At 36.7% G+C, this 26615-nt stretch overlaps 7 protein-coding genes and 1 pseudogene across 12 annotated transcripts; 2 read left to right on the forward strand and 6 right to left on the reverse strand.

The window, feature by feature from the left end:
• Positions 1 to 310: 310 nt before the first annotated feature.
• LOC18596764 (cyanidin 3-O-galactoside 2''-O-xylosyltransferase FGGT1 pseudogene) lies at positions 311 to 1681 on the reverse strand (annotated as a pseudogene).
• Positions 1682 to 2167: 486 nt separating this feature from the next.
• Positions 2168 to 3538, reverse strand: LOC18596765 (cyanidin 3-O-galactoside 2''-O-xylosyltransferase FGGT1-like). Its single transcript, XM_007025439.3, has one exon. It carries the CDS (start codon positions 3536 to 3538, stop codon positions 2168 to 2170), a length of 1371 nt encoding a protein of 456 aa, XP_007025501.3.
• A 299-nt stretch (positions 3539 to 3837) lies between these two features.
• On the reverse strand, positions 3838 to 7457 carry LOC18596766 (deneddylase). Of its 3 annotated transcripts, none has more exons than XM_018122536.2 (8): positions 7015 to 7455; positions 6728 to 6931; positions 6081 to 6575; positions 5803 to 5913; positions 5072 to 5260; positions 4538 to 4768; positions 4321 to 4441; positions 3838 to 4221 (listed from the first exon to the last, which is right to left on the reverse strand). In XM_018122536.2, exons 1-8 carry the CDS (start codon positions 7426 to 7428, stop codon positions 4109 to 4111), a joined length of 1878 nt encoding a protein of 625 aa, XP_017978025.2. In that variant the 5' UTR covers positions 7429 to 7455; the 3' UTR covers positions 3838 to 4108. The 3 variants fall into 3 exon arrangements, with proteins under 3 accessions (XP_017978025.2, XP_007025502.3, XP_088663232.1); XM_007025440.3 differs by having other exon boundaries at positions 6081 to 6572; positions 7015 to 7454; XM_088807106.1 differs by lacking the exon at positions 5072 to 5260 and having other exon boundaries at positions 7015 to 7457.
• Positions 7458 to 7641: 184 nt separating this feature from the next.
• LOC18596767 (transcription elongation factor 1 homolog) lies at positions 7642 to 9241 on the forward strand. 2 transcript variants are annotated; one of them, XM_018123466.2, is made up of 5 exons: positions 7642 to 7799; positions 8193 to 8315; positions 8610 to 8680; positions 8805 to 8826; positions 8902 to 9241. In XM_018123466.2, the coding sequence occupies exons 2-5, from the start codon at positions 8203 to 8205 to the stop codon at positions 9011 to 9013; spliced, it is 318 nt and encodes a 105-aa protein (XP_017978955.1). In that variant the 5' UTR covers positions 7642 to 7799; positions 8193 to 8202; the 3' UTR covers positions 9014 to 9241. The 2 variants fall into 2 exon arrangements, with proteins under 2 accessions (XP_017978955.1, XP_007025508.2); XM_007025446.3 differs by having other exon boundaries at positions 7651 to 7799; positions 8142 to 8315.
• A 297-nt stretch (positions 9242 to 9538) lies between these two features.
• On the reverse strand, positions 9539 to 13905 carry VOZ1 (vascular plant one zinc finger protein). 3 transcript variants are annotated; one of them, XM_018123465.2, is made up of 6 exons: positions 13841 to 13905; positions 13655 to 13738; positions 12955 to 13219; positions 12565 to 12714; positions 10661 to 11171; positions 9539 to 10524 (listed from the first exon to the last, which is right to left on the reverse strand). In XM_018123465.2, the coding sequence occupies exons 3-6, from the start codon at positions 13180 to 13182 to the stop codon at positions 9971 to 9973; spliced, it is 1443 nt and encodes a 480-aa protein (XP_017978954.1). In that variant the 5' UTR covers positions 13183 to 13219; positions 13655 to 13738; positions 13841 to 13905; the 3' UTR covers positions 9539 to 9970. The 3 variants fall into 3 exon arrangements, with proteins under 3 accessions (XP_017978954.1, XP_007025511.1, XP_007025509.1); XM_007025449.3 differs by lacking the exon at positions 13841 to 13905 and having other exon boundaries at positions 13565 to 13828; XM_007025447.3 differs by lacking the exon at positions 13841 to 13905 and having other exon boundaries at positions 13655 to 13827.
• A 3201-nt stretch (positions 13906 to 17106) lies between these two features.
• Positions 17107 to 20515, reverse strand: LOC18596769 (Optic atrophy 3 protein (OPA3)). The gene is made up of 4 exons (XM_007025450.3): positions 20127 to 20515; positions 19104 to 19238; positions 18315 to 18401; positions 17107 to 17503 (listed from the first exon to the last, which is right to left on the reverse strand). Exons 1-4 carry the CDS (start codon positions 20253 to 20255, stop codon positions 17345 to 17347), a joined length of 510 nt encoding a protein of 169 aa, XP_007025512.1. The 5' UTR covers positions 20256 to 20515; the 3' UTR covers positions 17107 to 17344.
• A 582-nt stretch (positions 20516 to 21097) lies between these two features.
• On the reverse strand, positions 21098 to 23443 carry SYP61 (syntaxin of plants 61). The gene is made up of 8 exons (XM_088807016.1): positions 23266 to 23443; positions 23102 to 23181; positions 22842 to 22955; positions 22575 to 22688; positions 22190 to 22371; positions 21968 to 22058; positions 21696 to 21761; positions 21098 to 21521 (listed from the first exon to the last, which is right to left on the reverse strand). The coding sequence occupies exons 2-8, from the start codon at positions 23153 to 23155 to the stop codon at positions 21411 to 21413; spliced, it is 732 nt and encodes a 243-aa protein (XP_088663142.1). The 5' UTR covers positions 23156 to 23181; positions 23266 to 23443; the 3' UTR covers positions 21098 to 21410.
• Positions 23444 to 24246: 803 nt separating this feature from the next.
• LOC18596771 (putative O-methyltransferase 3) lies at positions 24247 to 26029 on the forward strand. The gene is made up of 2 exons (XM_007025452.3): positions 24247 to 25153; positions 25585 to 26029. Exons 1-2 carry the CDS (start codon positions 24398 to 24400, stop codon positions 25885 to 25887), a joined length of 1059 nt encoding a protein of 352 aa, XP_007025514.3. The 5' UTR covers positions 24247 to 24397; the 3' UTR covers positions 25888 to 26029.
• The last annotated feature ends 586 nt before the right edge of the window (positions 26030 to 26615 follow it).

The raw sequence follows: 26615 nt of genomic DNA on the forward strand, positions 1-26615 counted from the left end.
CGGAACCCCTTGTTCCTTTTTTCGGTTATAGGAATCTGAGGCGTACATATAGCAGAGCGAATGATCTGACGGCGCAGGTCAATTGCCCCTCAATATCACTCCGTATTATTGAAAAAATAAATAAATCTTTTCATTTTCCTAATTAAAAAGTAAAACTTTTCCTTTGCTTTCACTGGTTTTTTGGCCAAAAAAAGCACTTCATTTGTTGAATAATGTGAATTTTAATTAAAGAATTAAGCATTTGTGCTACTTTCTTGCTAAATACATAACAAATCTTCTAAAGAGGAGGTTTTGCTTCAATGATCATGTCTCACACCAGGGCATGCAGCTTCTCTACAAAAGCATCCATGTAAGAATTTTCAAGCCCTGGGCCTAGAAGGAACTCCTTCCATTTAGCATGGTTGACCCTTGCCTCTTTCCCCACTTCACTATCATCATCCATTACAGCCTTCACGGCCTTGCAAACGCCATCCTTTTTGAAAAGTCCATCTTCGTCACCTTTCTCAACCTCGACTCCAATTCTCAAATCTCCAGCCATCAGTCTTGCATTAATGATCTGATCTCCAACATTAGGCAGCAATACCAATTGGCAATCATTCACCATAGCCTCTGCCAAAGAGCCAGAGCCACAGTGAGTGACGAAACACCCCACGGAAGGATGCCTCAAGATCAATTGTTGCGGCACCCAACCTCCATGAACGAGTCCTCTTCCTTGTACTCTCTCCTGGAACCCTTCTGGCAATGCTGACTCTATTGTTTCGGCTCCCATTGGTGGTTTCAGGGCAACCAAGAATGGCAAACCTGTCTGTTCAAGGCCTAAAACCAATTCCTGGAACTGATCTTTTTTGAGAACACACTCACTCCCAAAGGCACAGAATATCACGGTCTTAGCTTGAAAGCTGCTCAATAACTTTTCCCATCGTTCTTCTAACGCCAGTTTTGGTGGCTCTGGCACTACTGGTCCTGCGAATATCACTGTCTTTTCAAACTGGTGTCCGATATAATCACAAAAAGGCCCTTCAATCTCCCTGCATGTCTTGAAACTGATAGCATCACAGTCACTTAAAGACCTTAGCTGGCGCTGCACAAATGAGATACCACTTCCATAATCCATTGTTGTTACAGCAGCTAACCCTCGAGCTTCATGGGTGCGCAGCTTGATACTTGAAGAAGGGAAACCTTTCGGAGGCTCCAGGAGATCATGCCCTGTCAAACCTTTCTCAAGAATCTTTCTTGCTGGACTAAGAAGATATCCAATAGTTGCAGAGCTAACGATACAATAAAGCACGGACTTGATGCCTAGCCTGCGAGACAAGGCTGGCAACCAGCAAGTGAAATCAAAGAAAACGAAATGGGGTTTGAGTTCAAGGAGGGAAGCTTCAATATCAGGTTCCGTGAGATCCATGGCGGTCATAATGAGAGGATGCAAAGGGAAAGGAACATCATTTGTTGTTTCAGCGCCATGGGGGAGACCTTCAACGTGTGGAACGGTGATCGGAATGAAGGTTATGAGATCCGGGTGGAGATTGAAAGCCTCAACCTTGCGCTGTGTTTTGGCAGGCAAGAAGAAAGAAATCTTGTGGCCTCTCTCTGCTAGCTTGTTGGCAATATGGACAAATGCAGTAATATGGCCAAGGGCAAACCATGGATACAATGCAATGTGAAAGGTTTTGTCAGCCATGGTTGGTGTTGAGTGATAGATCCAAAATACGGTGCTCAGTTAATCAGGAAACAAACTGGGGTCCCTTAAATGCAATCCTTGCATTGCTTAAATACAATGCCGGGAACCTTATCATTTGGTTTCCCTTTTTAAAAGCATGCCTGGTTTCTCTGTTTTCAGTTTCCTGGAGAGCACAAAATTAGTACTCAAAATATGTTTGGTGAGTAATGTTAGAAGGCCTTTTTAGAAAACGAAAACCAAAATATGCCAAATTTGGAGGAGAGAATATATTTCCCGTTCTCAACAGGAAGGATTGTACTAATCAGGAGATTGGTTGTGATTCACTGATATTATCATCGGTAGATTTCTTTTTGCTTTTAATAGGCATCGAACAGCCACTAGAAAGGATCTCAATTATAATATAAACGAATAATACATCATTGGTTTTGTTATCACGATTATTATTAACTTGAAAAATAAAATACTTGATCAAGATTCATGAAATCATCACATCAGCGCATGCAACTTCTCAACAAAACTATCAATGTAGGAAATTTCAAGCCCTTTGCCTAAAAGGAAGTCCTTCCATTTAGCATGGTTTGCCCTGGCCTCTTTCCCCACCTCACTATCATCGTCCATCATGGCCATCACTGCCTTGCAAACATCGTCTTTTCTGAAAAGTCCATCTTCTTCACCTTTCTCAACCTCTACTCCAACTTTGAGATCTCCAGCCATCAGTCTTGCGTTAATTATCTGATCTCCGACATGAGGCAACAGCACCAATTGACAATCATTTACCATAGCCTCTGATAAAGAGCCGGAACCACAGTGGGTCACGAAACACCCCACGGAAGGGTGACTCAAGATCAACTGTTGCGGCACCCAACTCCCATGGACAAACCCTCTTCCCTTTACTCTCTCTTGAAACCCTTCTGGCAATGCTGACTCGGCTGTTTCAGCTCCCATTGGTGCTTTCAGGGCAACTAAGAATGGTAAACCTGTCAGCTCAAGACCTAAAACCAATTCCTGGAACTGATCTTTGTTGAGAACACACTCACTCCCGAAAGCACAGAATATCACAGTCTGAGCTTGAAAGCTGCTCAGCAACTTCTCCCATCGTTCTTCTAATGTCTTATTTGGTGGCTCTGGCGCTACCGGTCCTGCCAAAATCACTGGCTTTTCAAATTGTTTTTCAACGTAATCACAATAAGGCCCTTCAATCTCCCTGCATGTCTTGAAACCAATAGCATCACATTCATTTAAAGCAGTTAATTGGCGCACAACGAATGAAATACCGCTGCCGTATTCTCTTGTTGTTGCAGCTGCTAGTCCTCGGGCTTCATGATCACGTAACTTGATACTCGAAGAAGGGAAACCTAGCGGAGGCTCCATGAGGTCCGACCCTGTCAAACCTTTCTCAAGAATCTTTCTTGTCGGACTAATCAAATAGCCAACAGTTGCAGGGCTAATGGTACAGTAATACATGGACTTGATGCCTAGTCTGTGACACAACGCTGGCATCCAGAAAGTAAAATCAAAGAAAAGGAAGTGGGGTTTGAGTTCACGGAGAGAAGCTTCAATGGCAGGTTCTGTGAGATCCATTGCAGCCATAAGAAGAGGCTGCAGTGAGAAAGGAATATCGGTTGTTGTTTCAGTGCCGAGAGGGAGGCCATCAATATGAGGAACCTTAATTGGAATGAATGTTATGACATCGGGGTGGAGATTGAAAGGCTCAAACTTGCTTTGTGTTTTGGTTGGCAAGAAGAAGGAGATTTTGTGCCCTCTTTCTGCTAATTTGTTGGAGATATGGAGAAATGAGGTAATATGGCCAACTGCAAACCATGGATACATTGCCATGTGAAGAAATTTTTCACCCATAGTTGCCTTTTTGATGGGTCTGAAATACGTGATCAGCTAATTGGGGATCAAAACTGAACTTAGAAGTGCCCTCAAACGTTAAGCATTTAGCTTGCATAAAAGCTACTTAGGAACCAAACTTGAACCAAACTCACTAATGCATTCAATTTTGACAAACACGAAACTTATCTGTCTTCTATTTTATGTTTACATCAAGTCATGGGGACCAGAAGATTGATATTGAAAATCTATGTTTAGTCCAAACCAGGCAAATTGTTTTCTTGATTCTTAATCAAAATGATAAAAGCAATATTGGAAGCTGAGTTAACTAGCTTGATTTATGTGATAATAATAACGGCATGCATACAGTTGATAGTTCCATTACAATAACAAATTTCGCTGATATTTTCTATAGAATTTTCATTCCCTTAACTTAGAGCCGTATTGCTGTGCGTACGAGGGGAGAGATATTCACCCAACTCAATCTCTTGGGAGAATTACCCTTTAAATTAGTCTTCTCTAATAACAAAAAAAGGCCTGGATTTATTGATGTCACCAACTTTGTTACAAATGAGCTCCTCCAAGCAATGATTACTGGATTGGCCTTGCCAGTGCAAAGCAGGAATCTGGATTAACTGACATCAACAACTCAATTACAACAATCTCGTTTGGAAGGCGGATTTTGAGACCACGTTCAATTAAACCTGCTTGAGACATATGGATAACATGAAAGATATCAACACAAACACACTAGCAACACGTTACATTAGGACTGATAGATAGCAAATGAAACAAATTCTTACCAGGGGAAAGTTTTCTTCCACCATACAGCTCTTTTGCTAAGGGATTGACAGCCCAATGATTGACACCCACCCGACTTGTTGGTTGGAACCCAACTATTTTCCCTTCGGTTGACAAAATCACCTACATACCAAACACAAGGACAAGCAAGCAAATATAACCAATAGGCTAGAAAGAAGACAAAGAATACAAAATCAAAAAGTAAACCAATGAGTTTACCTGATAACTAGCAACATCCTGGACAGATGATTTTATATCATCATCAATTTTCCCCACATCAGCAGAACTAGCTGAATCATCCTCATTACTAGAATTAGCTTGATGAGGTACTTTCAAGTAATTTGGCATTTCACCGATCCAGGCACTAAGATCAGTTTCGGTGGCTATGTCACCAGGCCAGCCAAAAGCATCCTTAATCTTTTGGATAACCAAGATACAAAATGCTTCCAACTACTCATATGAAGTCAATGTATCAATTTTTACATTTAAAGTAACTTTTAAATTTAATAAAGTAGAAAAAATGAAATGATAAAGAGAACTCAAATTTAGACAGCAACCATAATGGATTTAAGACCTCCCAACATTAACCTCTATATTGTCAGGGATGTTAAAAGATAAGATTCACTTGCACGAAATTGTGCCATACTATTTACAATTTCAGCCACTAAGAATGGCTGAATTTAATATTACCGTCATCTGTCAGCACTTGTTAGTTGTTAGTAGACAGATACATACTAAGCAATATATTCCCACCTTTTCAGCGTGTACAGATTGAATTGTTGTAGACTCAATAATTGATGACGGTGGAGACCTAGATCCTCCAGGGTATTTTCCTCCTTTGTGTAGATGAGGAAAACTAAATTGACTGAGAGTACTAATGGTAATGAGAAGAATTCCACTTGCAACGGTGGCAGATACCATTCTCGAGAAAGAGGAGCTCCTCTGTAAGAAATAGAAAAAAGCAGACCAAAGCCTATGAACTTAACTCAATTCATCCCAACTAAACTCAAGACATCAAACACTACTTGAAACATTTCTCAGCAAGATCCTCCAAAATCATAAAAGCCTAAACCCCTAGAAAACAAAAGACCACAAAATAAGAGAACAATTAATTTAAGCAGTCAATTATAGCATACTGTTCATGAAATGCCAAGTATTAATATTGAATATTCTCCGAGATATGAATTCAAACATCCATAACTCTACCCTATAACGGGTTTAACATTTTTTCAAGGAATTGACAAGATTTTTCCACACACTTCCACGGTTAAAAGCTTTGAAACTTATTTAACATTTTCTTAACTGATTTATACATTTGCAAGTTTTTACCCATAACCACCTATCTTGAAATGTCTAAATATCTAGTACCAGGCAGCCCAGATGAGGGGAAAAGGTTAGCATAATCAAACTAAACAACAACAGAGCTTCTACTATTAACAATTACCAATAAGTAAAACAGACGCAATCAATATGCATTTGAATACCTTTGCCTTGGACAAGCTGTTGTAATTGGCAACCACACCACAGCGTAGCTGTTTGTTAGGCAGTGAGTAAACATCTTCATAGTACAAATCTAATATATCAGCCAATCCAACCTACAAATTTTTGTTAGCTAGCTTCAAAAAGAGAAAGCAAATATTCCAGCAAACAATGCAGAGTATAAAACTAAAACAGCATGAAAACTACACCTTAATTATCATAATGAATTATCCAGATGACATACAAATCAAGAGATTAAAACTGAAAGGAAAGAATAAAGTACCATCTGGGAGTGTGTCAAAAGAACTTCCCACCTATTCTCATCAGATTTTATCCATCCTTCAAACTTTAAATCCTTAAGTGTATTTGCATTGATTTCTAGCCGATAGGCAGGTATAAACTCACTTGTCCAAGCACTAAACTCAAGACCACCAATCTTATCCAACTTAGAGTGCATAGATGGCGTCCACCAATAGTCTTTTCGCCTCAAATCCATAGTCTTGAAACTCTCTTCACTTGAATTAAAACTTTCAAGAAGACTCTTGGCATTTTCAACTATCTCATCCTCAAACATTTTATATATAACAACCGATAAGTCTTTTGATTCAATTGCTTTTGACTTCCGAAACCACTGAAAGAAGTTAGAAGAAGTTTTTCCCAAAAAATTATCCAGAAAATGTCTTTCAGTGCTTTGCAATGCCGAGATGCAAACAACTTCACCAAGATTGGAAATAACCCTTTCTTCCGATGAGCTGAGAGTGAATGAGCCAATAACCTGCTGATACAAAATGCATAACAATAGAACTGAACCTATCAGTATCAAGTGGCACCTGCAGAAAAGAAATTAAATATGGCATTACACGAAAAAAATTTGACACAGATAACAAAAGCAATAGAATCCACAAACAAGATATAACGGTTATTTCTAACCTTTCTTGGATTTTCAAGATCCTCCATATCTCTTTCAGTTCCAGGACGAAACAAAACCAGTTCGAAATTCCAAAACTTTTGTATAACTACTTGCCTAAATGTCATTGCCAGTATGTTTTTCGATGATGTTTCGGTTAAAATATCTTCAGAGAGTGACTTTCTCAGCTTTTGAGCTTTTTCTTTAACTTTCCTAGCTGGCAAAAACTGTTTACCAAAAATTAAATTTTGAATGATAAATATTGAAAATCTAATTTCTAATTTCAATAAAGGACGGAAATGAACAATACCAATCGGGTCGAAACCGTGGCGTTTTTGGCGATGGAACTAGGGAAAACGGTTTCAATAACCATAGCAGGTATACCGGAATCGACATGCTCCGTGGCGGCTCGACCTCCATCAGCAGCTGCAGCCGTTAAAGCCTGTTCAAAGCCGACGGCTCCGACGAGGGTGAGGCGAGCCAGGTCGTTCTCGTAGGTTCGAACACAAGGGAGCGTGATTCCATCGGAATCCGTTATGAATTTTAAGGCTTCCGGTTCGGTGGATGGAGCTGGCTTCGGAGAAGAGCGGGAGAGGATAAGGAGGGGAACCGTGGGGTTGCGGAAGGGTAGTGTGGGGAAAAAGGGTAATTTTCGAGGGAAACAAGAGGGAAATTGGGTGGGAAATGCAGGGGAAAGGAGAGTGACTGAGTGAGCAAATGCCATTGATGGAGAGAGAGTTGAGGATTTTGGGAGGGTTTTTGATTTTGAACGCCCAGGGCCAGGAGCACGTTAGCAACGTTACACGTGTAACACGGCCTTATTTTGGGCTTCGTTGGGTTATTTTGTTGTGGGCCTCGGATCAGGTGGGCCATGTAAAAATGTTTCGCAAAACGTCATCGTCCTTGTACCATGCAGACTGCCCTCGAAATATCAACTTCGCACTTTCTCAGAGATGGGAAAAAAACAAATTCAAATTTCTTGCATTTATAAATAAAGTCCTCTGCGTCTTCGCCCCCTTCTTTTACCTCTCCCTGGAAAAGGCATCAAAAAAAGTTAGGGTTTCCGCTCTTCACGCTAATCAGAATCCCCCTCCGGTAAGTTCAGTTATTCAATTGGTTTTCCTCGTCTATGAAATTCGAGTTATTGTCGTGATCCTTTATTTTAAAAGAAATTTTTTATTTGTTTTTCTTGCATAAATTTTGTTAGCCTTTGACGTTCGCCTTGAATCTTTTTTTTTTCTGTTGTTTGTTCTTAAGAAGAAAAGAAATTTAAAGAAAGGTTTAAACTTTTGTAAGAAATTTGAGGGAAAAGAGAATTGATTTGATATTGCAACTGCAACCTAATTATTTATCCTCCAAAAAAGAAAGCCTGAATTAAGAAGTTAGAATTTGAAGTAAAGGATCTGATTTTTGGTAAGAAATTCTCTAAATTTGCAGTAAATCGGAAAATTTGTATGCTCATTATGGTGGTAAATTGACATGTTGAAGGAATTGAAGAATGGGAAAGAGGAAATCAAGAGCAAAGCCTGCTCCTAAGAAGCGAATGGATAAGCTTGACACTGTTTTCAGTTGTCCCTTTTGTAACCATGGAACCAGTGTTGAATGCCGCCTGTAAGTATAAACTTTTTGCATTTGTTTAATGGGAAATTTTACCCTTGTGTGGTCTAATAACTGATATAACTTGGAGACAGTTCTTTCAATTGGATGGCTAGGAAAGCATTAGTGTTATGGTTGTGATTACTATGTACTCACTTTGTAACCCATTTTATCTATTTTATTTTGGAAGAAGAGAAAAAAGAAAACATATATATTATGTGAAAAATGCTTTCTTGTATCACAAGAAGTTATCTAAGATGTTATGGTTGTGATTACTATGTACTCACTGTCTGTGTTTATCTTTTCCAGTGATATGAAGAACTTGATTGGCGAAGCGTCTTGCAGGATATGTCAAGAGAGTTTCAGCACTGTTATAACAGGTAAGCATGATGCCATTAATTTTTAGGTGGTAAAGAAGCTGAAATATTTTGTGGTTGTGATGAAAACAAAGTTGGAAGTCATTTGTTCAACTGATCCATGTTTCCTTTGTTTCTGTATTTGCAGCTTTGAGTGAACCAATAGACATGTAAGTGCCATCAATGTGTTCTGTCTCTCTCTGTTTGGTCTCTCTTGTGTATTTATTCTTATTGTGACTTGTCAGATATAGCGAATGGATTGATGAATGTGAGCGGGTTAACAACCTTGAAGATGATGGAGATCAGGATGAAGGTTTGATGCCTAGAAAACGGGTATCAACATCTGAATGGGATTAGCAACAGCCAGTAATGTTATAGATTATGCTAAGCCTGTAATTATGTTAGTTTCTGTGGGAAATAGCTGGTGTGCAGGTATGCACATCTAACAGCATATAATGATTAGCCTGAGTGATCGAATGTATGGTAATGGAGCCACTCTAGATGAAGGGCTAGTAGCTATTACTTCGTGTTGTATGAACAATCTATGTTGATGGAATCCAATTACTTACTGCTATTTCGAATGAAGCTTTCCTGACCTAATTGGACAGGCCATGTGCTAATGAGAAAGATATTGTGTACGTGCTGCAGTACATGGACATGTTTCTGCAAAGTTGTACAGTATTATCATCCATGAATGCTGACAGATGAAAGGATTTTTCCATGGCAAGCAGTATTCACTCAAACTGTAGTTACTTTACTTGAATATCTTGTTTTTCCTTTGTCCTCTGCTCCTTATCACACCTTATCATAAGAAAACAGCAAAAAATTTTGTAGGGGTTAGCTAAATCTAAGATCATTTACAAGTTCTCAAGCATAGATCAAGTGATAAAGACTCCAGAAATGCATTTGATTATATACCCAGTTACAGACTGAGAAATGTTTAATGAGTAGCAGAAAGATTTAGCATATAATTTCAGAACCATAGAAAATGATTAGCTTCTATTGTTGACCATGTCTTAATAGGTATAAAAAATGGACTGAGGGAGAAACAGCCATTTCTCTTGCTTGTAACTGGCTTCCAGAAGTCAGAATGGGCTCCAGCACCGAGGTTCGTCTATAGACTAATACAGCACTTCTGTGTGCAAATGAACTGTACAAATTTATGGCCATCAAAACTAAGAGCTGACTTGGTTTTCTGATAAAGAACTAGTAAAAATGCATAATCTCCACCCCTTCTATGAGTTAAAATGCTTCTGGGTGGTATAACTAGACGAATGGATACAGCTACTACAGCTTTTATCCAAATTTCTTCAACTATGTCAGATAATAACCAGTTAAATTGTCAACAAGATAGTCGTACTGCACACCAAGCCCATAATCGAACTTCTCACTTGTTGGTGCCACCACATTTGGAGTGGCATAAAGATTTCCAACACCAACCTTTGCATTAATCTTACCCCTTCCTTTGACATAGCGCTTGTTATCAGATGGGAATTCTGCAGTGAGCCTTCCCATCTGCTTCTGCAGATCAGCAACTGTATCATTTGCCGACTTCCCCTTCGCACTTTTCTTACCATCAACAAGCTTTAATTCCAACCTATACAAGGCACAAACGTCACATTTATTGATCTCATATTCATAAAGGTGCCACTCAAAATGGTTCAGTGGCTGTGGATCCATGTAGTATGATCTCTTCAGTCCTCCAAATTCATTCATGATTTGCTTTCTTGACTCATGCCAGCCACGCCCACTGTAATCTGGCAAAGACCTCTGTTTTCTGTTCCCACTTTCAAATGCTCTTCGAGGTTTATCAAAAAAGAGCCACTCCCTAATTGTTTCACCATCAAGAACTGAAAGATCAAAGAGCTCTGCAATCACAAGCGAAAATTAATTAAATTCACAGAAGTCACAAAGAACATTGCGTTTGATTGGAGAATATATTCTGTTCCCGCTCATAAAAAGTTGCCACTAGAACCAAAGGAAAGCAATATTGATAAGACAAACCAGGAGCATTCCATGGAGACTTTGCAGTTGCAGCTCCCTCACATTCTGGTATTCCCACATCTTTCCCTTGCGCCTTAGCACTGAGAGCAGCAAAGAGCAGGCCATCCTTCAGGCCTATACCACCAGGTCGTAGAACTGGGCCCATTCCAGGTGGTCCTTCATTCATTGCTAAAGCAGCATGAAAGCTACTACAGTAGTCCTGACACCAGTCCAACCCTTGAGCAGGCCTGGGACAATCCCAAAGTGCACACTTTGGACCTAAGAACGCGGATGGTGGTGGGCATATACTTGGCAAATAGCTAGAAGTATGAGGCATGGCATCCTCCACACAGAAACTTGTACCAGTGTAGAAGTGCTCAAAATCCTGAAGCAAATCAAACTGACGGTATTCCAATTGAGTAGCCCCTTCCAAGTTGTTAATTGACATGGCACGTACTCCTGAAGGTGAGTCTCTGCAACGATCAACTAATGGAAAGCCACGCTCATGATGCCTCTGATTCACTCCATAACCCTATACAAACTTAACTTGCCAGTGAATGCCTTTTTCAACAAAATAACATGCCAAAGGAAAATGGAAATTATAAACTACAAAACATTCAAGACATATAGTTAAGAGGAAACCCAAAGAATATGAACTTCTGCTCTAAGGAAAGATATCGTTTAATGCAAAAGCACAAAAACAAAGGTAAATTAAAAGCCCTAGTAAGCTCAATCCAAGATCTAGATGCAAAAGTATGCATAAAGCTGAACATAAAGGAAAATGAACACATTAGTAATTAGTTTACGCTTTGATCATCCCTCCTAATAAAAGAAGGAAAAATTCATCAACTGCTCAAACTTGTCATCTATACACAAGAAAGCAGCCCAGAAGCACATTCTAAGGTCACTCAAGCCCTTTTAGGTAGAAGTTAGGTCCCCCTTATCTGCACACATGATGATGCCATACTGCACACCCCACTCCACATCACTAATAGGCCTGGCTCAGACTTCTCACCTAAGACTGATAAAGTAAGATGGCAGTATAGCAACTGATCAGATAGGGATCTATAAGACTATAACTATAATAACATTATACTATAGCAGATGAATTTAGTTATAAACATCTTAATTGGCTCAAGTTAGATCCTAGATGGCAATTTTAAAGAATGATTATTTACCTCAGTTGCAGTGACATGATCTGCAAACTAAATGTTAACAAGAAGAATACAGGGGATAAGTGTTCGGTAGACTGAAAAGAAAGAAAGACAAGATTATTGGTGCTGTGAGATGATATTTTAGAATGTCATCAACTAGCAACACTGATCATCCAATTCACTGAGCGTGCAATGTAACATATTTGGTGCTCTGGCCTCTTATAAAAAATAACATATATCCTGCTGATGAAAAATTGATATACCATATATCCTATCCTATTTTCATACCAACACCCACTTTACTATTAAGGAAACCAAAATTCTGGTTTAGGATAACCAAACATTATTTATCACAACCCTCATTAAAACCCAACTAGTAAAGAATTGCAAACATATTGTAGTAGCCTTATCTGCAACAGCATTCTAGGAAAAAACAAATTAGAAATGATCATCAAGCAACATAATTTGTCCATGTTTCTCTCATTTACTACATTCTACAAACTAAAATCAATCATTGAAAACAAACAGGTACCATACTACATGTTTAGCAATATGAACATAAAATATAAACATGCAGCTCCAAATACTGTATTCATACAAGAATGAAACTAAATGCCTTCCAACAATATAGAAATCTCATCCCTTAGGATGGACAACTTAACTTGAAACTCATGTTGACCTAGCATGCTCAATTAACCTGTTTTCAGTCCAACCATCATGCAAATTCCAAAAGAAAATGAAAGCAAAGACTCCAAGGACAAAAGAAATCACCTCTTGGAATGCAGCAGCATCCTCTACTTGCAGGCTTTGATCGTTAGGCTCAGGCTTTGGTGCAGCTAGTGCACTAGTTGCATCATCTTCCTCCTCACAAAGCTGCAACAGCCGACAAATGTCTGACGAAAATGAACCAAGACTCCCACCCTGTAAATCACCATGGAGATCACAATTCTCAACCACACATTTTAGACAGTATTTTCAACCCCTCAAGATCAAAACTCACACAAAACCCTTTAAATAACGTACAACCTACTAAAACACACATTCAAACAAACTTACAATGATATATATATATATATATATATATATATATATATATATATATATATATATATATATATATTTATGCATGTGATTCAAATGAAATTTATGTGTAGTGCTAACTTGTTGCAATGAAGACGCTGGAGAGGGTTCATTGAGCTCAGCTTTCCATTCACGGAGCATCTGATGGACTTGCTCCTCAAGGACTGCAACATCAATACTGCGGCTCTCCTTCCTGGCAAACTGCAGATCCAAGAACATTCCCTGCAGGTCATCCACTCGGTTTTTTGCCCTGTCCTTGAAGAGTTTGTGGGATGCTGACTTGCAGTTGCTTTTCGAACCTTTCCCCATTAAAATAACCAACCCTCAACAACTCCCACCAAAAACCCTGCAACCAAAAGCGCAGTGAAGCACAATTTAAGATCAAACCAGACGAAAACTTAATCCAATAATCACTATTCTTATTCCTAAATTTCAATTACAACTGACAATAGTGGGGAAGAAAAAGAAAAACAAAAAGTAACTGAGATTCCCACAGTTATACAATTCCAGTTAAAAGGAAACCAAGCTAGAAAAGATTATTGAAATCATGACAAACAAAAATTTACATCACACCCAGATAAACTAAAGTCCCATAAACACAGATAAATTAGAAAATAAGCAAAAAAAAATACACCAAAATCTGAATTATATGCAAAAAAAAAAAAAAAAAGCAACTCAGCTTTCCAAATACCTTAAAACTGAGATTAAAAGAAGGCAGCATGAGATCAAAGGCAAATTACAGATTCAAAACAGATGGAAATTGTTATCTTAGAAAGCTAACCAGAGAGTAATCAAAGGCTTCAGAGCTCCTCAAGTTTGTATGGAGCAAGCCCTCAGACAAAAGTAGAATGAGAGAAAGAAAGTGCTGGGAAATTGCAAGAAAGAGAAAGTAAATATTCGATGAAACAAATCAGTCCACTGTTCATTCAACCAAAGAAAAATACTAAAAAGAAGAGATGCTCCTCACCTCTATGTTTTCTTTTCTTTTTTGTATTTTATTTTTATTCCCAAATCCCAAACAGGAAGGTTCTTTTAATTTTATTTTTGTTTTTTAAAGGACATTGAAAGCAATTGCGTTTATATAAATTTAAAAAAAAAAAAAGGAAAAGTATGAAAGCAACGTATAGCGTTACGGAATTATACATACGATAGATAAGAACATTAGATTTATAAGAATAGATGTTTTACATTTAATTAAATTAACTTTTTTAAAAAATAATAATAAATTTGTGATAAAGTAGTATCAGATTCAATTCAAACTCAATTTTAATAGATCAAGTGTGTTGCAAATTCAAATAAGAAAAATTATTTCAAAATTTTATGTCGCATAAATAAAATGAACCTTTAACTTTTAAATATGAATATTACATACTTCATCAAATTAAGTTTTTTTAAATAAAAATAACGATCTCATAATAAGGTAAAAAAAAAATTTAATTAGGAAAGGATTATACCATGGATTGGTGGATAAAAAATAATTTGGTTTGCTATATGCCCTTTGTTTTTAGGAATTATTACAATTATGCCTTCAAACTCTTTAAAATAAAAAATAAAACCATTTGGTAAATAATAAATGAGATGAAAGGAAGACGAAATAAAATAGATAAATGGAGAAAAAAAAAGTAACATTTTCAACAAAATACTCATTTATTTTTATATATTTGATATTTCCCCTATCTTGATTAGGCAAACAAATAGAGTTTAAGATTTCTTAAATCTCATATTTTTGATTAATTAAACTTTGGTGCATAAGGCAAAGTCAACCCTCAATTTCTTTATTTCCCCCCTTAGAGCACTTTGAACGGCACTGAAAAAAGAAGAGCTAAACAAGATATGGGCCGGTTTGTGATATGAGAGCATTATGCCGCATGTTTTACACTTTCTTATCTAAGCATACAGTTGAATAATACGAAGACATAATATTAAAAAAATTAAAATTTTTTTATTTTTTTATTATATTTAATTAAATATTTATATTTATATTTTAACTCAAATACATTTTTATAATTAATGGTTAATTAAATATCATTAATTAAAATTTCACTTATTTTTTATATTACTTGAAACTATAATAGATTAAATAAAAAAAATCTTTTACATTCCTTTTTATTTTCTTAATTTTTGTTAAGTCTTAATTTTCAATAATGCACGAGTTAAGTTAGTAAAGTCTCATCTCAACAACAAGAGAGGTTTATGATCTTTAGGTTTGGACTCTCATCATCTATAAATTTATTTTTTTTCATGGATATAATATTATAATATATATTAAAAGTTATGCAAGTGTAAACATAATTTCTTCATGTAATATCTAATAAAAAATAATAATAATGCATGAATTAACATGATCTTTTAATATATTCACAAAATTACAAATTATGACGTGATATATAATAACTTTTTTATCATGACGTATAACAATTATATATTTTTACATAGCGTGTAATAATTAAATTTTCAATATAACCTGTAATAATCACATTTTTCAATATGATGTGCAACAACTATATTTTTCAACATAACGTATAATAACTAGATAACGTGTAACAATTACATGTTTAAAATAATTTTTTATCACGCGTGATATACGTTTTATTTACCTGTAAATTTAACATTTATTTGTAAAAAACCGAAATATTTTGATCTTTAATTATTATAATTGAAACATTTGATATTTAATGCAAAAAATGGCTATAAATCTAATCTCAATTTAAGCATTTAATAAAAAAAGGATAAATCGTGGGAGGCGTGCTTACCAAAAGAGCATTTCTCTTGCCAAGTTTTCCTCTCCAACTTTCCTTTTTATTTTTTTAATCACCTCTTGCTTTATTGGTTTTAGCTTACATGATAAGGATGTCAGGGCAAGGAAGATGCGGATTGCGATAGACAAATTAGACCCGAAACAAAGACAAAGATGCTGACTCTACCACTTGGTCCTTTTGATGATAGTCGGTTTTGTTCCCTATTCCTCATTTAATGATGATCACTCCTATTGTTTTGACGTTTTCTCCATGCTACTACTTTATTTCCCATCTTTTTCCGCCCATTTATTTGTATATATATACACTCCTTAATCGTTAAGGTAAAAAACAGAGTTTGCAATTGACTCATGAATTGGATGAGTTATAATTTTGCTCAAATCATTCATGAAATTCAGTTTTAAAAGAAACGATTAGCCACATCAGAAAATACCCTTTTTTATTTTCTTTTCATCTCACACACAAAAGAAATGAAAGGATGATCTGCTTTTGTGGGGGTGAGAAAGCGAAAGATAAGTCGGGCAAGAAAGGCATAAAGAGAACTCCCACTACCACCCACCAGATTCCTGTAATCTTTGCTGGTTGATGCCCTCTTTCCATTGAGATGAAACTTTAAGGATAGCAGCGTTTAAGAAGAGAATGATCACTGTTGAAGATAAGCAGCATCATTCTCCTCAACCCAAGTCTTTAGCCACTTTAAATGCATCAAATTTTTGATCCTAAACTATTGTTCAGCCTAATTCTAATTAAGCCATCGGGCGTCGATCAGTTATCTAATCATCTAAACAAATATTTTTTTGCTTATTCCAACATTAAGGTGTCAGATATTCTGTGTTTGCTTTGGTTACAGGATAATGGAAAAAGATACAAGTACACTATTGTCTAAACTAGTCACTTACATTTAAGGAATGAGCTGATACATGGAGACTTATCTTAATTCATACGGGTCCTAGATGTTATAGACCTTTTAATTGAGGAAAAAGATTGAATGGAAGCTGTCAGTTTAATAGAAAGATTAGCTTCTTTTCTGCCCCAAAGAAATAGGATGACAAATTTTCTACCTCACCAGATTATGTAGAAAAGGAGCACTGCAGAAACCATCAAAGTTTCAAAATCCCCAGATATTGGCCTCCTCAAAATTCCAAAGCAGATTAACTGCTTTCATTTGCCTGAATTCTAAAAGTACCCACTACTTATCAGCAAAGTTTTGAAGCATAGATGGACCCATACCAACCTTTCCAACCTCGGCACATGCATGGTTACATGCATGTACTCTTTGTGTGGGTATGAGAGCGTTCTATAAAGAACAAAGATGTTCTAAAGATAGGTTGACACTCACAGCTGGCAAAGCTACTTCGGAACAAAGCGGTGGCAAAGCTACAAACATTTCAACTCATAAAGGTAAATTTTAAAAAGATTGTGTTTCTTTAACACTATAGGACACCATACCAACCAACTTCCCTTGAACATAAACTCATTAAGGCAACACAATCTCTATCTTTGGTTTTATTTTTCAGTAATATAAACAAAAAAAATTCTTATGTTCTACTGGACCTGGTGAAACCAGAATCCGTCCAAAAAGATGGCCCCAGTGTTGAAAAGAATGAAAAAGAAGAATGATTCCCTAGTTGAGAGGCTGACCAGGGAATTCTTTAATAGAACAGAATTGGAATTAAAAAATTATACTTAACTTATTTGTTAAGCTCCTGTCCAAATCAAGCTGGTTTTGCCAACTTTTCCCCCTCTGTATTAGCATGTTTAAATTTGAAAATACCACTAAGTCCCTGTCGCTTAGCAAGTTGTTCTAGTTCTTCAAGTTTATTCCTAAGAAGTTCCACTTCTTTTGCTAAGTCCTCATCTTTTTGCTTCATTGCCTGAAATAAGAGCGAAGAATTGTGCTTGTGAATAAGGAGGCATTAGAAATCAATAATTCCCTGAGGAGCAGGAGATGCAAGGCAGACTGGATTAACCCTTACTTTGCCATCACCACAAAAAGCAATCACAACATTTGGAAATTGGAATTACATGTCAAGTGAAAACACAATTCCATGCAGTAGATAAAGGAAGCACCACCTAGTAAATGAAACTAGCTTTTCAATGTAAATGCAATGAAGGAGGACTGGTTTTGGAAAAAGTAAAGGGAAGAATGAGAATTGATTTTGTTGCAAGAACTAAATAAACTATGAAGTCTAAAGAATTCCTGCCCATGATGACCAAAATATCCTCATTTTGTCCAGTCAAATTTCATTCACATTTATCTAGCAGGGGGGCTATCTCTGCACTTCTCCAGAAAGAGACTTGTAAATCTATCAGGTCATACACAGAGCATATACAAAGACAAAGTAAAAAACACCTTTTAGCCAAAATAAAGATAGCAAGAAAACCTATGACTGTAGGCAGCTCTCTCCCTAGCACAATTTCATACCATAGAGCCAGAAAAGTAGCTACGGGCTCCTGATTTTTACTTTCACCAAAACAATGACAGCTACCATTCAAACATAGCAAGATTCATAATGGTTAAAAAAAAATCACTCAATCACTCTGCTTCTTTCATAAATAAATCTTCAAGCACAAATAAGTCATTGAAGTAAGCTCCAAGTTAGTTCCATGAGAGTTCAAGCATCATAAAATAATCACCTTGAGAAAGAATCAACAACAAAACAAAGGAGATTGTTCAATGAATACCTGCATTTCTTGCCTGCGTACTCCCTCCTTTTTGGCTTCTGATCTAGAACTTCTTTGAACCTCCAAGATCAAGAGAGCTCCTGCAACCTACATACAGACTTAGACATGTACAAAATCAGAAACCTTCATGTATGGTATATATTTCATGGAGAGCATGTATGGTAAGTTTGGCATTTCATGCAAGTACATAGATGTCACCACTTCTTACACGCATTGAGTGCAAGAGTAATGAAGTTAGCTATCACCTCAAACCTACCAAAAGGGGCAGAAATGAATAATGATAACCAAAATTTACTAGTTGCTAAACCTCATGCTAGCATACATATTCTACTCGAGGGAACCAGTGATATATCTAGAATCTAGGTAGATTTCCAATTCACTAATGATGCTTATAATTTGAGTGCAATGTGACTCGTGTGATTGATTATTGCATTCCAAAAAGGCAGCTCCTAAGAAGAAGTGAGATATCTACCAGGCCAAGCATATGAATAGTTCAAGGCATTGGTTGGTAGTATTATTTGCAGAACACATTTTGTTCAGGTAGATACACAGAAGTATCAACATACATGCAAACATAAATATGTACCGGTTTAAAACAATTTTAGCACTGTTTCCAGCTTGATTGTCCTTTTCTTTTCTTTTCTCATTCATGTTCTTTTATGAAAGAAGAGTACAAAATGCTTTTCTAATGCATCATCAATCTAGTAATCTATAACAAGCAAAAAAGAAAGTATTTTTTAAGACTTCTAGAAACAGTAACAAAAAGAATAGCTCGGGAACAAAAAATACCGTGAAGACAAACAGTTCCCCAATAAGATCTACAGCAGCCTGAACAGCTTTCTCCTCATCCAAGGGGCGTATCTCAACATCAGTTGCATGACTATAAATGTTTCTTTGCATTCTTGTCGAAATTCGATGATTTGCCTGGTTCCATTAATTGGCATTAGGATTACTCCATTGAAATCCATTAATTTACGCGGAAACTATACAACACTATCATACTATGATCTTGATCAACAAGTTGTGAAATATTAGCTCAAAGAAGAAACATAGCTTCATAGTATAAGTTAAAAACAAGTAGAACATTGAAGGAAAAAATAGTTCATTGAAAGAGTATCAGAAAAGGAACAAAGGAGCATGAGACAGATTAAATCATCTGAATCAAATCTATCAACATAATAGAAATGCATATTTGAGCACTGTTGGCACCAAGAAGTTAGAAATGCAACACTATAGATAGTGATTCAAGTTGCTAAAAAAAGTATCGTGACACATCATTGATTCTGGTCTTTAACCAAACGAATCATTGATGCAGATGACACCTCTGGCTAAATGTTAAAAATCAAGTTTTCAATTGGACAGAGAAACTTAAAAAAAGATACATTAAGACCAAGAATGCTACTCATACTTATCATCCCCTTCTTTAGGCATGTTAATTGCAATTCCTTTTCTTTATATTTGTGCAAACCAGAATATTCAAAATCTAAGGCTGCAAAAATCTGTCGATTTTTTTAATAAGCAGACTTTGCATGAATGTTATGCTATTACTTCTAGTGCAAAAATCAATTTAAATGTTGTATCGTCATGTATTCTAAGATTTCACTTTCACATTCCACACTCCAGAAATCTATCTCAACGTTGTACCACGTTAGGCAGAGCAAACAAGAAAGCCTGGTCTTAAAATGTTGTCGGAAATTAGAAACAGCAAGCCCCTTTTTAGCAAACAAAATTAAGGGGTTGAAATAAAAAAGGAAACTTTAGCCTCTCATATCAAATTGTGAAGAAAATGGCAAAGAGTGTGTAATATTGTACCTGAGCAATGCTGACGATGAACTGGCGGAACCTGGGGTGGTACCCAGCCTGTCGCTTGAGCCTATTAGCGACCGGTTTACTCAGAGTTTTTAAGGCCAAAGTTCCTAGTTTTAACAGTGGCAGTATCATGGTTACGATCCGATTTTCTTTGTTCTTTTTTGTTTTTCGATTCTCTATGAGCTAATAATTAGATAAAGGGAGGGAAAAACTTATAAGCAAGAATGAGAAAAAGGGCGATGGCCGCTGGGTTTGACTTCGTCAGGGCTTAAGTTTCTTGATGAGGAAGATAATTAAACTTTTTCCTTTTGTTTCATTCGATCGCTGTGGAAGAAAGAAGGTCAAAGGAACGGGAAGCCATTACTGAAATGGATTGTCATTTTTTTAAAATAAAAAATAAATAAAAAATTTGGCTACTCCCACGGAACTGGACGGGTCTAATAGCTGAAAAGTACAGTTCTAAAGGCGAGAACTTTCGCGGTGATTGGCTGCCACTGTTGGGTTATTCTAATTTCCTATTCCTGCAGCGGATTGGGTGTCGGAACTCTCAACCAAGTCTCCCTTCGTCATTGGTTAACTTATGTATCGTTAAGCATAAGATTCTAGTAAGATAATGTGAAGCTATTAGTTCATCATGAGGTCATATATGATTCTAATATGGTAATACCTGATCATGAGTGACGATCTCTTTTGCAATAGTAAGACTTACAAAACTCCAAATCCTGAATGAATTATTCCCTGTAGGTTCTGGTACTTCGGAGAGTCATGGCAAATGCAACCACAACAATTCAACAAGTAAACTTTCTCAAGTATTGCAAAACCATGCTTCAATTATACCATTCCGCACGAGAAACTTTAAGGATAGTTCTTTAATGAATACACTAACGTACTTACAGCTGATTCCACAAAGGGCAACAATTTGAATAACAAAATATTGCGCCCTAACGAATTGTGAGCTCATTGTGCACAGATGCTAGAAAAAGAACTCGATGCATACCATGTATTGCAAGCCTTTAGTATCTTGACAACAACAATTACAGAAGAAACACCACATTGCAAAGAAGTAAACAGTAAGAATAATATACGGCTGTCTTGAGTAATAGTCCTAATCAAGTTCGACAATTTTGAAAACCAAGAGAAGAGAATTTTTTTTTTTTCTTTTGTTCAGCATTTCAGATCATCTTTTATTCAACACTGGCGATCACACCAACCAATTCCTCTGTATTCCAAATATTTAGGTCCCTCCTCTTGTGTATGAACATCATAAGACTAGGCCTACTCTCCATTCTAGGTGAAGAACACCAGAATGAATAGAATAATGAACAAAACTAGCAAAAATAATATCATCATAATCTGTCCCTTAGCACTGGCCTTCTTCATAACCATAGCCACTTTTTTCTGCAAGGAAAAATGAGGAAATTTTCATCAAACAAATAATTCAAGACAAGTTATATAATTAATGGGCAGCAAATTCAGCTCAAGCTGGCATATAAGCAGAAAAGCCCAAATATTTAATTTTCAGATCATGGTTGGGATTGTTATATATCTGCAAACCAACATTGAGAGAATCACCTGAACAAAATCCAGCCGGTTTGTCGTGCTGTCCATTTCAGTACCCAACTCATCTACTATCTTCTCCTGAAGCACCAAAAGATTCCGATATTAGCACATCAAACAGTCAACATTGATCCTAAACTGAAATTGAATGAAACATATTGACTACAGTAGCAATTGATTCACGAATATGTAAAGATAGAAATATGTGTGATTTAAGCTTCACGATCAGGTCAACCAGAGAGATTATAATAGGTGCATTATAGGGAAGACCACCAGTAAGTGCTCACCTGCGCAAGAAGTTCTTCATGTATAGTAAGCCCAACACCTCCTATTCTCTCAACACTTGCACTGAGCTCATCCAATTCCTCATCTTGCTGCCTACAATCGCCAATTGATAAATAATCAAACACTAGTAAAATTGGACAAAAAAGCATGTTGATGAAACAGAAGCATGGAAGAGTAATAATAGAAACAGGCAGGAGAAGTCAAAGAAAAGTAGAGAACTGTACTTGATAAGAAGCATTTGTCTATCTGATTCTGATGCTATAAAGTCATCATTATCTTCCGCACTATACTGGTTGGATCTATCTGGCTGATGAGAATTTGGCAGTCTCATTAATTCTCGGCGCATAGCAATTGCAGTATTACCATTCTCTTTTCCAGCAACTACAGCTTTCTTTATATTGCCCACCTGGTCAAGTAAAATAATCCTTAAAGGGGATACCTAACTGAAAAAAGAATAAGACTAAGATCTACCGCGTGTTATGCTATCCAAATTTTGCATGGATCAGAAATTCCATCATTTTAATAACAGGACAATGCCTGCAGTGCAAATTAGCATTACTAAGGATATCTACACTCCTTAGTAAAATTTAACAGCCAAAAAGATGATACCTGAGTACGGGCAGTGCTGGTCCATCTCCTCCGCTTTTCAAGTTCCACTTCATCAATGCCGTACCAAGAAGGATCTCTAGCTGCCACAGAAATTGTTTTGTCCAATTCATCTACCTTCCTATCAAGAAAGGAGCCTTTTCAGCAGTTGCAAATTGAATTAAATTGTTCAATTAACACAAAATGATAATGCAAAACACATCTCCCAACATAGAATTGTCCATTACAAGGATCGAATCCAGGTAAAGAAGGAAAACTTAATTTGAGTACCTGCCATTCAATGCTCTCACAATTAGCAAGCAGCTCTTTTGTGAGATGTACTTGCTCCCCAGTGTCAGGAGGAATCCTTTCCCATTGATGAAAACTTAATTGCAATTTATCGATCTAAACCAACAATCAAAACACCCAAAATGTCATCTAATTGAAAATCCCAAAAACAAAGAAGACAAAAATGACAACTACCAAGGAGATCAAGCAATCAGTTTTTCCCTAACAGGGTTGCAAAAAGAAAAAGAAACGACCCAGCTTACAGAATCTTGAATCTCTTCTTTGACGATGTAAAATGGATCTTGAGCTTTAGACATCTTATAAGAAATGGAAGTAACTTATCCTGTAAACATTCAAAGAACAGTTTTTCAGCCATAATTCAGGTAAAAGAAAAAAAAAAAGCATACATTTTTACATAGTTTCTTACCTTGGTCACCGATCTGAAAAAAACCCAGTAAGGAAGATCGGTGTTTCCACTGTCTGGAAGGGTGTAATAACGACGAAAGAGGTAGAATTGAAGGGACAACCAAAAAAAAAATGGTAGATTTCAATTCTCTGTAATCCCTAAAACAGAGGAGAGGAGAGGATTCATGATTTTGGACTCTGAGCTTTTGTCGGCTTTTCCTCTTGGGGCTGTGTGGTTTGACAATTGCGGGCCATCTTCTCTTTTGGGTCTTTTGAGGCTTACGGCCTATTGTCTTGTAGAGGTCATTTCCTTTTGTTGGTTTCTGATTTCTGCCTCCTTTCCCTTGGGCCCAAATGACTTAAAATGGTTTACGATTACAGTTTCGGCTTCAAACTTGAAAAGGGTATCGAGACAACGATAAATATGCATAGCTGTAAAGAGTTATGAGGCAACGAGATTGATATATGCACATACGAAAAGTCAAAGAGACTAGATATGCCCTTATCTAGACATGCAGCTAACGTTTGCAGAATGGGGTCATGAATTAAAAGCTGTGAGCTGGAAGAATTATGTGATTCATGGCAAAGAGCCTAGGAGTCTTGTTATCCCCAGTCTAATTTTTCCAACTGATTCTATCGTTGCAGAATGTGCAATATAGTCCTTGAAGAGTGAGCAAAACCGTGAAGGGGGAGATTTTGACTACTAGATTTGCTAATAGCTGTGCTACCAATTGGACTGTGGTGAACTGCATTATACGCTATAAATTTTTGAAAAAGAGTTTGTGCTAATTTCCTTGGTTTTTTATAGCTCCATTCATATGGCAAGAGATAAAATACTAAATGTCTATGCTGATCCATCTAAAAAAAAATGAAAATACACCTAATAAACAAGTGTGCAGTAGTTTAATCTATTTAAAAACAAGTGGGTAGGAGTTTCCCGAATGAACCACTTTTACTTTCTCTGTTTCTTTCATTAGGCTCTCGCCCCATAGCAATTATTTAAGTTGTTTAATCTCTTGTCGTGACTTCTTGCTTTCCTCTTGTCCTTTTCAACTAGTTGTGGAAGTCGGAAAACTTTTGCATCATATCATATAACCCACAAAACAGGGCTTGATCTTTCTGAGAAGCAAACTGAATTTTTTCTTTTTTGAGTCATGGATCAGGAAGCAAGTGAATCTTTCCGAGCTCAAGCTCATTTGTATAAACATATATTCAACTACATAGGTTCAATGTCACTCAAGTGTGCTGTTCAGCTTGGAATACCAGACATAATCCACAACCATGGCGGACCTATCACTCTTTCCGAATTGGTCGCGGCTCTTCACATTGATCCAGCCAAAGATAGTTGCATTTACCGGCTCATGCGCTTGCTGGTGCACTCTGGCTTCTTTGCCACAACAAAAGTTGATAGAGATCAAGAAGAGGAAGCATATGTTCTCACACCTTTTTCTAAGATACTTCTCAAAGACAAGATCAATTGCTTGTCACCCTTCGTTGTGTCAATGCTTGGTCCTCCTATGATGACTCCATGGCAATTCTTAGGAGACTGGATACAAGGAACCAAGCAGAGGCCATTTGAGAGTGCAAATGGGAAAGCATTTTGGGACTACATGGACCAGGACCCAGAATTCAAGAATCTTTTCCATGATGCAATGGAAAGTGATTCTCAAATGATGAATTTGGTCGTTAAGGACTGCAAGCCAGTTTTTGAGGGCCTGAGTTCATTGATTGATGTAGGGGGTGGAACGGGGACAGTAGCTAGGGTTATATCAGAAGCATATCCCCAATTGAAATGCACAGTGTTTGACCTCCCACACGTTGTGGCTGACTTGCCAGCTAGCGGGAACTTGAATTTCATTGGAGGTGATGTGCTTCAGTATATCCCTCCTGCAGATGCCATTCTATTGAAGGTGGGCAAATTGATCAATACGTTTATGTCTCAGTAATTCTAGCTTTTTATGCTTCTTATGCTGTCCTACTTTTAGCTCATAATTTATTCTCATAGCATAAAACTTTTGACTGAAAGTTATCTAGATCCTGCATATATACCATTCATATTATTTGCAAATGATCGTTCAAACTAGATTGTGTCAATCCACGGATTTCTATGCTTTGTAGCTCTCCAATTTACCTCTTACATCAATCATATCCCATAAGTTTCAATGCATTACCAGTGATTGCTAAGAAACTTCCATCAACTGTCCCTGTAACATGGACAGGGGAGTGCCAGTAGCAGCTTATTCATGACACCTACTGGTGACAATCGATGTTGAACGAGTGCATATCGACTTCAAATTATGTTTTCCTTATTCACATGTTGAAAATAAGTGAGTTTTTTCAGCTTGTTTTACATGCTTTCGGCGACGAGGATTGCATAAAGATACTCAAGAGATGCAGAGAAGCCATCCCAACACAGGGTGCAAAGGGAAAGGTGATTATCATAGATATTGTGATAAATGTGAAGAAAGATGAACACGAGTTAACTGAAGCAAAGCTGTTCTTCGACATGTTGATGATGGTTGTGGTGACCGGAAGAGAGAGAACTGAGCAAGATTGGCAGAAATTATTCATGGCAGCTGGTTTCACTGACTACAAAATAAGTCCCTTATTTGGTTTGAGGTCCCTCATTGAGGTCTATCCTTAGTAGGAGAAAGATCAAATAAGACATTTATCATCTTATGTTTTAATATAACTGCAGAATATATCATGTGTTAAAGCTTGATACAATTTGGCTCTTGAACAAACCATGAGTTTTGAGTTAAACTAAAGATTGTTAATTGCTGATAGCATAAGATCTAAATTTAAGTTTTGCCAAAAAATAAAATGAGTTTGAGACCCAAGAACTGGTTTAAAGGTTATGAAGCTAAGTAGGCATTGAGATAACATTATGGCTCTGCATCTAGATACTACTGTCAGGTTGGTATGGCATATTCTACTTTATCTGGTAGGTTAGATAGAGTATGTGAGGCTGAGTGAGAGGTAGACTATGAAAAATGGAAAACAGAGAGATTACAAGTGATTGATAGTATGGTAATTGGAGAGAGATAATAACAGAGTGAAGAGTGAGACAAAAAGTGATCATAAATGAGAGACAGATTAGAAGATAGAATATGTAGGTAAATTTATATCAATGGATGTATGAAACTTATACTAGATTAGAGATTATATATTATAAATGATATATTTTCGTAAATCCATCTTAATAAAGCGCGGGTTAGACACATATTAATTATTAATTTTTAAACTTTACAAATAAGAGTTAGAGTTGATTAACATGTGTTTCATTAAGATGGCATTAATGAAAATAATAAATTAATTAATCACTAAATAAATATTATATATATATATATATATATATATATATATATAAAT

The sequence above is a fragment of the Theobroma cacao genome, chromosome 6, assembly GCF_053813885.1.
Source record: "Theobroma cacao isolate CCN51 chromosome 6, ASM5381388v1, whole genome shotgun sequence".
NCBI lineage: Eukaryota > Viridiplantae > Streptophyta > Magnoliopsida > Malvales > Malvaceae > Theobroma > Theobroma cacao.

Coding starts and splice junctions, on each gene's coding strand:
- LOC18596765 (XM_007025439.3), bottom strand. CDS start 3,538: ATGGGTGAAAAATTTCTTCACATGGCAATGTATCCATGGTTTGCAGTT.
- LOC18596766 (XM_018122536.2), bottom strand. CDS start 7,428: ATGGCATTTGCTCACTCAGTCACTCTCCTTTCCCCTGCATTTCCCACC. Junction 4,769..5,071: donor AATCTGTACACGCTGAAAAG/GTGGGAATATAT, acceptor TCATATGAGTAG/TTGGAAGCATTTTGTATCTT. Junction 4,222..4,320: donor TGGAAGAAAACTTTCCCCTG/GTAAGAATTTGT, acceptor TGTCTCAAGCAG/GTTTAATTGAACGTGGTCTC.
- LOC18596767 (XM_018123466.2), top strand. CDS start 8,203: ATGGGAAAGAGGAAATCAAGAGCAAAGCCTGCTCCTAAGAAGCGAATG. Junction 8,681..8,804: donor TTTCAGCACTGTTATAACAG/GTAAGCATGATG, acceptor CTGTATTTGCAG/CTTTGAGTGAACCAATAGAC. Junction 8,827..8,901: donor TTGAGTGAACCAATAGACAT/GTAAGTGCCATC, acceptor GTGACTTGTCAG/ATATAGCGAATGGATTGATG.
- VOZ1 (XM_018123465.2), bottom strand. CDS start 13,182: ATGGGGAAAGGTTCGAAAAGCAACTGCAAGTCAGCATCCCACAAACTC. Junction 12,715..12,954: donor CAGCGTCTTCATTGCAACAA/GTTAGCACTACA, acceptor GGTGATTTACAG/GGTGGGAGTCTTGGTTCATT. Junction 11,172..12,564: donor ATGCTGCTGCATTCCAAGAG/GTGATTTCTTTT, acceptor AAGTTTGTATAG/GGTTATGGAGTGAATCAGAG.
- LOC18596769 (XM_007025450.3), bottom strand. CDS start 20,255: ATGATACTGCCACTGTTAAAACTAGGAACTTTGGCCTTAAAAACTCTG. Junction 19,239..20,126: donor TCATCGTCAGCATTGCTCAG/GTACAATATTAC, acceptor TAATGGAACCAG/GCAAATCATCGAATTTCGAC. Junction 17,504..18,314: donor TACGCAGGCAAGAAATGCAG/GTATTCATTGAA, acceptor CTCTTATTTCAG/GCAATGAAGCAAAAAGATGA.
- SYP61 (XM_088807016.1), bottom strand. CDS start 23,155: ATGTCTAAAGCTCAAGATCCATTTTACATCGTCAAAGAAGAGATTCAA. Junction 22,059..22,189: donor AGACAAATGCTTCTTATCAA/GTACAGTTCTCT, acceptor TGGCGATTGTAG/GCAGCAAGATGAGGAATTGG. Junction 21,762..21,967: donor ATGAAGAACTTCTTGCGCAG/GTGAGCACTTAC, acceptor TTGGTGCTTCAG/GAGAAGATAGTAGATGAGTT.
- LOC18596771 (XM_007025452.3), top strand. CDS start 24,398: ATGGATCAGGAAGCAAGTGAATCTTTCCGAGCTCAAGCTCATTTGTAT. Junction 25,154..25,584: donor CAGATGCCATTCTATTGAAG/GTGGGCAAATTG, acceptor GAGTTTTTTCAG/CTTGTTTTACATGCTTTCGG.